The 12,101-nt window shown below is 34.1% G+C and overlaps 1 protein-coding gene across 3 annotated transcripts; it reads left to right on the top strand.

The window, feature by feature from the left end:
* The first annotated feature begins 1,254 nt into the window (after positions 1-1,254).
* LOC121238495 (protein VASCULAR ASSOCIATED DEATH 1, chloroplastic) lies at positions 1,255-12,046 on the top strand. Of its 3 annotated transcripts, none has more exons than XM_041135383.1 (18): positions 1,259-1,610; positions 2,586-2,645; positions 3,151-3,201; positions 3,474-3,539; positions 4,390-4,485; positions 4,590-4,730; positions 5,544-5,644; positions 5,738-5,919; positions 6,543-6,583; positions 6,741-6,828; positions 6,944-7,030; positions 7,203-7,257; positions 8,602-8,668; positions 9,405-9,504; positions 10,753-10,814; positions 10,912-10,954; positions 11,073-11,371; positions 11,601-12,046. In XM_041135383.1, exons 1-18 carry the CDS (start codon positions 1,419-1,421, stop codon positions 11,847-11,849), a joined length of 1,980 nt encoding a protein of 659 aa, XP_040991317.1. In that variant the 5' UTR covers positions 1,259-1,418; the 3' UTR covers positions 11,850-12,046. The 3 variants fall into 3 exon arrangements, with proteins under 3 accessions (XP_040991319.1, XP_040991317.1, XP_040991318.1); XM_041135384.1 differs by having other exon boundaries at positions 1,260-1,610; positions 4,629-4,730; XM_041135385.1 differs by lacking the exon at positions 11,601-12,046 and having other exon boundaries at positions 1,255-1,610; positions 10,912-10,965; positions 11,073-11,339.
* The last annotated feature ends 55 nt before the right edge of the window (positions 12,047-12,101 follow it).

The following is a 12,101-nucleotide window of genomic DNA, read 5'->3' as shown; positions in this document are numbered from 1 at the left end:
ATTTGGAATATGGGCTATATATTCTACTTCTTTTTTATTTACTTATTTTTTTTACTACTTTCCCTCTCTTTTCTTTTTTATTTCTTTGTCTATTCCCTTTTATCATTCCTTAAGTCCGGTGAGTTTGATCTCGTAGAATCATTTTCTCATTGAGCGAAACAACTACGTACGTTGCATTGCATAGATCCATAAATCGAAAAAATAATTAGATTGTGTTATTGCATTTTTATTCTTATGTGGCATGTGTGCACTCTCTAATATTTTTAGATTGGATCTATAATATCTCTCTCCCTCTCTTTATTTTTTATTCATTTTTATTTCTATAGAGAGGATATACATGATCTATGTAGATTATAATAGTATTCTTAGAGTATGATCTCTTAACTCTGTGAATGGTAGTGAAATTGTTTGAATTAAAATATTTTATTATATTTTAAAAAATGAGAGAGAAAAAGTTAAATAAAAATATTATAAAATTAAAAAATTATTTGAATATAATTCTTTAATATTATTATTTTTTTAAGTTTGAAAAAGTTTTATTAATTTTCGTATTTTATTTTTAAATTTGTAAAACTTGTAATAATTACGTAATAACTAGATGAAAATGTTGAATATCTTAAATTAAAAAATATTTTGTATTTGAGTGATATTTGGAAAAGAAATTATAAAAAATCTTGAAAAGTTTTAAAATTTTCTTATCTCATCTCACTATCAAAACTATCCTTAATTTCATATATCCTCTTGTTATTACTATAAAAATGACATATATATCAATTTAACTATATTGTAATTGATGATGTTATTATAAAAAAGGATATACCAATTAAAAAGCAACTCAATCATTAATCGAGATTATGTACAAGTATCTATAAAATTATGATCTCATCTATTATTTCGTATGAATATTGAGATAAAATGAGATGATTTTAAATGATAATTAAAAGTTTAATAAAATATTATTATAATATTATTTATAATATTATTATTATTTTAAAATTTATAAAAGTTAAATTATTTATTATATTTTATATAAAAATTTAAAAATGTCGAGATGAGATGAAATTTGTTATACCCAAAGAGGCCTAATGGCTACCGACGAGAGGGAAAAATTTGTTTTACCCAAAGAGGCCTAATGGCTACCGACGAGAGGGAAAAGCTTAGAAGGAAGATGAACAAATGTGCCGCGTGTAAGAAGGTCGACGTCTCCGTCTGAAAACCTACTGAAGTTAAGCAGTGACGTGGACTTGCAGCTGAGGGGAAAAAAAGAAAAAAATCCAAGAACTCGGAAACCGACGCTTCCGTTGTCCGTTTCCAAAGCCACTAAGCGATCCCCCCAACCACCATCCCCGACGCTCTCTCTTTCCACGTCCATCCTGCCCCAGATCTCTCTCCATTTCTCTCTCTTTGTGTCTGTTGCTATGGCGGTGGTCTCGGAGAGCGCGAAGAGGATCGAGGTTTCCGAGCCGAAGGACGCGTCCCCTTCCGGATTGGCCGCTGACGCGGCATCTGAATCCTCATTGATCGCTCGGTCCTCCTTCTCCGCCGATACACCCGATCGTAACGACTCTTCCAATTCTTCTCCAAATCCTTACAAAGATGCCGAAGCTCAGGTACCGGATATATTTCAATTCCAAATATACATATATCTGTGTATATGCACATTTTAGTAATTGTGTGTATGGTTCTTGAACTTCTTGTGAGATAAGAAGTAACTCGGATTTTACTTTGGTTACAGAGATTGGTAGGAAAATGGAAGGAAACTATTGTTTAACTCTAGAATTGGTGTTTCTGGGAATTTTTATGGTTAAACGTGATCACTTCTAAATGCTAATACGCGACCTTTTCGTAAATAGAATTAGCTCAAGTAAGCAAAACACCTCTACGTTATTTTTTAGCGAGGGCTTCGACTTGATGATAACTCTTTTACTGAAAGTTTCCCGAATTTGGTTAAAAAAAAAAAAAATTGTAAGAGTGATACCAAGTCTATTTCGTAACTTGGGAATGGCTGATTCCGGAAAGTAAAGGCCCATGTGATCTTGAGTTGAAGATTTTAGGTGTCCTTAATGTAATGGTAATAACAGAAAAGGGGGGAAAAGGAATATAAGTGTGCAGTAGAATATAATTTGCTGAAAGTGCAGCAGTGTTGGACTATCTAGCAGCAAGCAATCTTCCCATCAACAGGTTAGAGATTTTTAAAAAAATGGCTAATATGATTTACAGAAGTGTAATCCCTTCTTGTCATTTGGTGATTGTATGAATCAATTAAGAGATGTTGTATATCTTGTACACGTTATCCATTGTGCGTATGTATTTTCCTTAAATTATGTATGTTTCGTACATTTACTGTATGGTTAAAGCTTTATTAGTGCCATACATTTTTATTATTTTCCAAGAGAGAGTCAAACGATGACTGGAACAATCTTCCATTAGGTTTACTGACTAGAATTTTTTTTTTATAAGTAAGAAAAATATTTTGTTGGCATAAGGCACAAACTTTGAGGCATACATCCTGATAGCATATTGGGTTTCATGTTTGGCCCATATATGTCATGTACTCACACCATTTATGTGCTTTTCTGTTACAGTCTCCAGCACTATTGAGGAGTGAAGAGTATCGACAATTGTTTCGTCTTCCACCCGATGATGTGAGTGACTAAAGGTTTTTTTTCCCCCCCTATTTGGAGGGAGTAATTCTTTAATGTTTCATAGTTGATGGTTTCTTTGTTGAGTAAGGTGTCCATTTGTTCTCCCTTATGAAAATACTGATGTAGGGTTATATTTTGTGCATCTTGGCTTGGAACTTCCAATGTTTACATAAGTTAGCCTTGTAATTATTGCAAAGGTAGTCCTATCACGTTTTTATAAGGTAGTCCTATCACGTTTTTATGGTTATCTTGTGGATATCCATGATATTCGAGATATTGAAACTAATTATTTATTAATATCTGTCTTTATATATTGCTTTGGAAAATATTTTTCTCTCTTCATCCATCCATCTATCTCTCTTTGTCTATCTATCTATTTTTCTATCTATGTATGTATACACACATACACACATATGTACAAGATTTTTCAAAATTTTGAATGGTTTCCTTTGTTTTTATTATTTGAAAACATGCTTAACCTTGCCACTTTTCTTTTTTTCTATAGGTCCTTGTTGAAGATTTTAATTGTGCTTTACAGGAGAACATACTTATTCAGGTTATCTTTATCTTTATAAATCAGTCTTTAATCTTATTTCACGACTCTGGTTTTGGAAAGTGGATTATTTTCTCTCCATTGTTTTTATATCCTTATCTCATTGTTTTGGTGGACGCATCAAGTTACCATTAATTCTTTTTTGGTTAGCAGCGACATATTGGTTGTTGCCCACCTATCTTTCTTCTGTATATCCATTTTAATTTTGTGATGGTAGGCTTTAATGCTTAATTTTCTGCATTTTTCCTAATTTTCTGAATATATATTGGTTTCAGGGTCATATGTACCTGTTTGTTCACCATATTTGCTTTTACTCGAACATATTTGGATTTGAGACAAAGGTATGATGAAGTTCCTGATTGCAACTAATTGAATTCTGCTCCCTTCTTGTTCATTTTTGTGTTAAGATTCCAATTTACTTCCATTAACTTCTTTCCATAATTTCTTCCATATTTCGCTCCACATTTACTTGGATTTTCTTCTCATATAGTATTTCCATATTGGGTTTGGAAACAGGTGGCATTTTTCATTGACCATTTGACTTGCATTTTCTGCCCCTAACAACACAAAAAATATGAATAGTGGAAGATTTATTGATAACATGAGCCTCTTTTTGACATTGTCTAATGTGCTGGAAGGTCTTCAATCAACCCTCTTTAAATATTTCCTCAGCCTATTTGATGCATAAAAATATCGTAGTCTGCACGTAAGGACTTTAGTCATCCTTTCCAAGGTTTCAATACCTTTAGGAGTCAACCCTGCACAAATTTTAGAATATAGCCCCCATGTTTAAAGATATGGTCCAATCAGATCCTTGATTTGAACCGGTGTCTAGATCATTCTTCTTTGCATTTGTCCTTGTTTCTCCAAAATGGTTATCAGATGGAATTGGATTGAAGCGATTATTGCCACTGAGAGTTTCTATTTTGAGGGACATAGTCAAGACTTCACTGCTACACAGGATCTTGGAGGCTGTTCAAAGTCAAGAATTGCAATTTAACATAGATATGAGGAGTTCTGTTACTTTAGTTTCCGTTTTCCATTGTCTGGAGGCTTCTTAAGTTATCTAACATTTAATAGATAGGCATACCCTTTGTAATGTAATTTATTTATGAGATGAGTGACCATTGAGTTTTACTATCTTTATGTTCTTACCTTGATTGTGACAATTTTGATAACTATATGCTTCAGAAAATAATCCCTTTCCATGAAGTCACTGGTGTACGAAGGGCAAAGACAGCAGGGATCTTCCCTAATGCCATAGAAATTGTTACCGGAGGCAAAAAGGTAATGCTAGATATGGACTTTCATTTCTTCCCTTTGGCTTTGTAGAGATGATGTCTATAAAAATGTGGCCTGAATTTTTTTTGGTATTATCTTTGTCATTTCAGTATCAGCTGCAATGTCTTAATCCACTTATTATTTGGCAGCACTTCTTTGCATCTTTTCTGTCCCGTGATGAAGCTTTCAAGATCATAAATGATGGATGGTTGAATCATAGCAATGGTGCCAATGGAGCTACAGAACAACAGGTGTTAAATACATAATTTTTTTTTTTTTTTTATATGTAACAGCAGGTGTTGAATGATAACTTTGTTTATTATGGTGACTAATGTCAGTTTGTGAAGTTTTTTTAGGATTTTTCACCAACCAGCACACTTCTTAAATATAATGTGTTTTGTCACCTTTTATCTCTCTAGAGAGAATATTTATAAGTGGATCATCCTCTCAATGGGCCTTCTGTGTTGTCCAATTTCCTAGATGAGCCACTCGTGTTGATTTTAAAATTCCCAGCTAGATCTGAGGAGCTACTGTGATCTTTATGGCATCACTAACTTAAATTAGTCTGCCTCTTATGATTATTTGTTTCTTGGTGTGTCTATGTGGGCTAGATTCAAAAAGTAATTGTTGTGTTAGATATAGGTCATGGTATGAATAAGATGGAACACCAAAACATGGCACTAGCTTCGCTGTGACATTATATAGGCAGTCACTTGGTACTTCTAACGTCTGAGCAGAACATGCGGCTTAATTTTGATCTGTAATTATTATTATTATTTTGCTGCAATATGAACTTTATATGTGAAAAATGAGATTTCCAAACTTTCTTGAAGTTCTGATTGGTAATTATTTCTTCTTTCTAAGTCCATGTGTATCCAAATAATTTATAACATATCTGACTGTATCCTGAAATGAATGTCCAGAGATTTAATTTTGTGCTTATTAAATAATGAGATTTAAGCTGTACAGTGCTTACTAAATAACGAGATTAAAGCACCCCAGTTAGTTTCACACTATTGCGTTGGCTTCTTATTCTTTGCTCTAATGTCCTGATTCTACCTCAGGAATCAGCATCTGAATCAAGCAGCCAGGAGAATGGAGGGGTTCTAATTGAAAGGGTCAAGTGCTTTGAAAGCCCAGCCCATGAATCAGACTCTCCGGACAGGTATTCCCATGAGTAACAATTGTGACACTTCATCGTGGATTGTTGATTTCTTTCTGGGGATCATTTAGGTTATACTGCATGCATGTGATTTAGGAATAAGGATCCTCCTGTATTAAATGATTCGCTGCCTATCAATGTTGAAGATGAAACAGTAACAGCAACAGCTTCAGAGCAGCAAGATAATGTAGGGGATGCTGAACCAGTTCTAAATGCCGAACCTTCATCTTCAATTCAGACTTTGATATGGAAGCACGAGAATATTGCTGCCCCCAAGAGTGAGTTTCTTCCTCAATGCTAGAATGTTGCTTTGTTGTGTCGCTTGACTGATTTAAGCCTGTTTGTTTAAGTTAATAGAGTTTGATAATAATTTTTCCTTGTGTTGCTCCAGTCTGAAAATACATGCCAGCAATGCTGTTTTCACAGCATTGTTTGACTGGATGTCAGCTACTGATAGTTTGTCGTCTTCATCTTCTTAAAACTTTCTAGACAGACATGTGTATTCTTGTCAATGTACAACCTAGTGGTCAAAGGGTGGCCTTGGGACGAGCTATAGACTCAACATACTGGATTCGACTTTGCATTAGGAGTTCCCTTAGATTACCTAATACAGGTTCTGATGGCTGGGTCCATATACTTGGGGGTTTTACTCCCTTGGTTTTTTTTGGGAGGGGGGCTCGGTGAGGTTTCATGTCATAACAAAGAAAAAACTTCTAGACATCTGTAAGACACATGCATTGGTGGTTGTATATTGCTTATAAGCTAAAATTTTAAAAGTTTACATGACAGATAAGTTTCTGCTTATTTTTTGTATTCTTTCTTTGATAAGTACTGCTGTTGTTAGTGTAATCATAGTTGTTATCTGTGTCATGATTATTTGAGCTGTATTTTTGTCATGCAGTACCAGAATTTTATACAAAGGTTGCAGAATCAAAGATTCCGGTAGTGTTGCACTTTCTTTTTTCTTTTGGGATTATTGCGTGTTTTTCACCCTTTAAGTTCATCATCTTCAAGTTTCACCACACCAATGTATTGGGTTTGATTAACTGTGGCATCAAGTGAATTTGGTTTGAAGTTAACTTCAGTTTATGTATTGCAGATAAAAGTAGAGGACTTCTTTAGTTTCTTTTTCACAGATGATGCTTTTAGTTTCACCGAATCATTTCATAAAAGATGCGGAGATAAAGGTAGCCTGTGCAGTATTCCTATGGAATTTTAGATTCAAATGTGCATATTTTTAGTTCGGATGTTTAGCAGATGTTTTTCATATTTTTTATCTTGTAATTTTTTTATGCTTTTCAGAGTTTCGGAGCAGCTCTTGGTATCCTCATGACAAATATGGGCATGCCCGTGACGTGTCCTTTCAACATCCGATAAAAATATATTTTGGTATGGCCATGTGAACTGTTGTTATTGTCATGTCAGCCTGTACAATTGACATGTTCTGTAATATATTTTTCTGTAGTACATTCTCTTTTCCTCATAAAAAAATGTTCTATAGATTAATTTCTTGATTTGGCATTCTGGTGTGTTGTAACTGATATATTGTATTGCTGTTAAGGTGCAAAGTTTGGTAGCTGCCAAGAGATCCAGAAATTTCGAGTTTATAGAAACAGGTAACTAACATTGTTTTGGTTTAATATTGTAATAAAGAGCCTTGAGTTGCCAATAAAAAATAAATAACCTTGAGTTTTTTAGGCAATTATCATACTTATCTCAGTAAAGGACTTCATTGTTATTTTTACCGTATTGCCTCGCATTTCATGAAGAAGAGGTGTTGATTTATATTTGTTCATCTTATAAATTTGATTTAGCAGCTAATTTTTTTTAAGCTGCTATCAATTGTTAATGGAGAATATTGATTTTATAAGTATCTTGATAGCTTACTATTACCAAAACTATCTTCTTTATCAATGTCATTGTCATTTTGGTGGTGGTTATTTTTGTTACTTTAGAATGAGATTGAGCCACGAGTAATGAAAATGGTTCTGAATAAGTATAAGATTATTTTAGGAGGAAGATGAGCAAGTCAAAATATAGAAAGTGCCAAGTCAAAAGGGAAGTTCTATTAGTTCTACTACATGCAAAATATGAGATAAATGATATTCGCCTATTTTTTAAGGGCACCGCATCATGCAAGTACTCATACTAAGAACTAGTGACTTGATCAATTCTACGGTGCATAAATTGGAGAAACGGATGGAATTTGATGCAGTGGGATGGTTGGATGGTAAAGTTGATTATGGATAATATGGAGAAAATGCTAGCAGTTTTATGAGTCTTCCAACTCCTTTGCAATCCAAATTTGCCTTCCTCTGTGGCTGTCTTATGTATATAAGAAACTATCATGATAATAAAAAATGTTCGAATAGATACATGGAAAATCTATAAACAGTTAAAAAAAACACTTGGAAAAGGAAAGGTATCAAATTATGAACATGAGATCCTTATTTACATGCATGAAGATGCAAATTATAAAAAGTTAACAGTTGATACCAAGGAAGATGTAAGAACATAATGACTGAATAATTTTTATGAGGAATGTTCGTTGAAGCTGGAATTGCTTTAATGATGTTAGATCTAAAGATGAGAAAACATATATAATGCCAGTTCTGTGTAATATGAACTCAAGCACGTTCTGCATAGTGAGGCAGTCTTACTTTGGCTAAGGTAGATAAGCACCATATATTGATCATAATATCGTGTCATGTATTTCTTATGCTGGCATGATTGTTCTGAACTGCTAGTGCACCTTTTGATCTTTTCTTATTTTATTACTTATGCATATTTGTCAGTTCTTTTATTTCCTCAATCTGTTTTTTTTTATAGGTAAAAATATTTCCTCATATCTGTTTAGATCTTGAAGAAAAATTATCTGAGATAACTTTATCTAATCCTAAAGGTATGATTTTACGAAATTGTATGTTATTTGCTTGATATTCTCACTTTTATGTCTCCAGTCATTTGGTCATCGAGACATCACAAGAAATCAGTGATGTGCCCTATTCAGATTATTTCCGTGTTGAGGTATAACCCATAACCTATAACCAAGCTTGTTGGACATGTCTAGTATGGATGATTCGACTTTCCTGTAATTTATATGCTGCATGCGTTTCTGAAATATCCTACATTGTGATAAATATTTTGAGCAAGATATTAAAATTAGGCTATCTATAAATAGAAAGGAGGTGTTCCTCATCTTTCACACACAAGCCTTAAAGAGGTCACACAAGCCTTAAAGAGGTCATGATTAACACATTCATTATTGTGGTATTATTGTCCGAACTTACTGCATGCCACTTATTTATTTGGTCTTAGCAAACTACAATTCACTTTTATTTCTTCATTTTTATTTAACTTGTTATTTAAACCCTATGGTTCTGATCCATGCTTCTAACATGTGTGCATCGTATGTTGGTTGATTCCATCTGGGCAGGATTTTCACCTTGGTGTATGCCATAAGCATAAAAAAAAAGATCACCTTCTGATAGCTGCGGAGGAAGTCGCTAAAAGTTTTAATACAATTCCTTGCTTATTTAGCTAGGTTATCAATGTCCATATAGCCTTCTTCCATAATAGTGCATTCATTTTGCAAACTTATCATGCTTTATCTAGTAAATTGGTATCGATAAAAAAAACTAATCATGTCCATGTGTATCTGTATTGTCTTGTCGCAATTATTATAATATTTTTTCTCTACTAAAGATTCCGATAATAAAGTGACATTGAAACCCAGTTCAATTTTATCTGCATCTAATATCAGGGGCTTTGGGATGTGGAGAGAGATGCTGATGGGTCGAAAGAATGCTGCATGTTGCGTATATATGTCAATGTGGCATTTTCCAAAAAAACTGTATTTAAAGGTTTGTAAAGTGCTAGTACTTTGTTTTGTTTTAGTTTGTCATCATGCATTTTATATGTATCGACAGAAAGGTTTGCACCTCCAAGTACTAATTATAAGGTGCCTCATGTTGAACATTGCACTTTGAGGATTTTCACAGATAATGGGGGCTCCTTTTAGTCATTGCTTACATGATTCAGCATCCGCCATTATATTTCTGCCAAATTATAATTTACCTTGACTAATTTAGACAATAAGAAGTCAGGTAGTTATCAGGGTAAAAATAATATAGGTGGGGTGGGCTAAAATTAGTTGATGTGGCTGCTTGCCTCATAAATCTAATGTTGCAATGCATGGAATTTTATATTGTTCTATTATCAAAGAATCTTGAGTGAGTCGTGATTTTACATTCCACAACTCAAATGGAACAAATGTTGGTGATTTCAATTAGGAGGTACTTTGGTTGGCTTTTATTGTCATACCATATGTGCTAATGGTGGCGTAAAATATTGCCAGTAAATAGATAAATGACAAGATAAATTCGATGGACGGAGTGATTTTCTATCAATTGAATTGCAAAATAGAGATGTTTCTGGACTTCCTGCTTTAACAGTGTCCTGAAGCTTGGACGAACTTACTTTTTTCATTGAACAAAAACAAAGCAGTTTTAACATTTATAGCACGTTTCCTATCTAATGCAGGAATGGTTTACTGCTTTTGGTAGGCCTCCCTAGATTTGGCATACGTAGGATTGTAGGATTTTAAGAAATACTACCTTGTAGTTGAAATTGTTACCCTTTATTCAGGGGAAAAAAATATAGTGTCTTGAAAATAGGACTCTCTTATGTCAAGTGAAAAGTTAAAACTCAAGAACAGAAGACACGGCCCTCTCAGTAAAAAAGGTGAAAAAGCTGTTTCAAGTATAACGATATTTACATCATGGTATGCCAGAGATATCTTGCATTCCTAGTGCATGTGCGAGCCTGAGGAATGCTTTAGGCATTTGAGTGTCGTCTGTTTTAGATTTCTCCTACTCATATACCTCATTTGGTACAAATAGAATGCTTTTATGTTTTTCTTAAATTTTCAGATTTTTGAAATTGTGCTTGCCAAAATATTCGTGCTCTCTTCTTCATGTATCCATGTGTATTTTTCTTTTTCTCGTGATTTCAATTTATTTGTGCCAAGGGTCTAAAAAATAGTGTCTTGATTGAAGTGTTCATTGAAATATGGACTTGATTTGATGCGAGATGGGTGTGTGTTGTCACAGGCAAAATAGTGCAGTCTACCGTTGAAGAATGTCGAGAGGCATACTCAACCTGGATAAGCATGGTATTGTTTTTCTGTTTGGTGTACATGGTTATTGATTTTGCGTTCTGTAAGTGCTGTAATGCCCATTGAAGAATTTTTCTAATTATTACTCTTTCAGGCACATGAATTGTTGAAGCAAAAGACTCTTGAAAACAAAGAAGGTTGTGCTGTTGTGAGTTATATTTCAGTAGTTTTTCCAATGCATGATATTTTATGCTTTGGCTGTTGCAGATGATTACTTAATGTTAACTAATCATATGATTTTTTTCAATGGAGAAGAGGGAGGTGCTGCTGATAGCATGATTCAGAATGGTGAAGGTCACTTGGAGGGTGAAGCGAGGACAGGAGAATCTTCTGAAAGGTCATGTGAATCAAGTGAACATATGAGAATGCAGCAGATATCTGAACCCACGGTTGCAAACCACCAAGTTGGAAATCTCTTGCAAGGAAATTTCGTTGATGCTACATCCCTGGCATCTTGGCTAAGAGAATTTATAGTGAAGTTAGGATCCTTGAAAAGCCAAAACCATATTTCAGTACTTGCAATTATCATTTTTGCTGTAATTTTCTTGATGCAGGTAATGTACTTTTCAACCAGCTTGTTAAATTTCTGCTATTCACTTAATAATCTAATTGAGCATTTACTCTATGGCATAAATACTAGTATGATGTTTTAATTATTTATTTTTTATAGCATTTATTAAGTAACCATACACTCATTTCCAAAATTATAAGGCAAGGATAATATGATAAAAATTGCTACTCCATAAGACAGGTTCACAGTTTGTTCTGTTTTATTCCCTGCAGTTGAGCATACTTGTGCTATTAGCTAGGCCTCAACACATTCATGTGAACCCCCAAGCCGACTACATGAATAGCATGGGCAGTGGAGTGGGTGGAAGATCCTCCGAAGCAATGGCTTGGATGGAAAAGCGAATTCACCACCTTAAAGATGAGATGTACATGGTTGAGTCTCGGCTTGAGAGGATGCGACATGAGCATGCACTACTGAAAGCAGAACTGAAAGACCTTGAGCACCGTAGTAAGCAAAGATAGTCCTTTGTATATCCTTATCATTCTCGTCTGGGTAAATTTAATTTTCCTTTTCTTATTTTGTAACTTTAAAAAAAAAATGTACTAGTTTCTTTGTTATGACAATTGATATCATAGGGAGAAAAGTGAGATGCAGATTGAGCCAATGACTCGAGATCCACCTGTACTAATACATTCTTCTACGTTAATCTACTTTTGAGGAAATCAGCTTCCACAAATGCTAATGTGAATGCCTTGATCCATGTAATGCAACAC

This window comes from Juglans microcarpa x Juglans regia, chromosome 7D, assembly GCF_004785595.1.
Source record: "Juglans microcarpa x Juglans regia isolate MS1-56 chromosome 7D, Jm3101_v1.0, whole genome shotgun sequence".
NCBI classification, from domain to species: Eukaryota; Viridiplantae; Streptophyta; class Magnoliopsida; order Fagales; family Juglandaceae; genus Juglans; species Juglans microcarpa x Juglans regia.
Note: the sequence above shows the minus strand (reverse complement) of the source record. Positions and strands in the feature narration are given on the sequence as shown.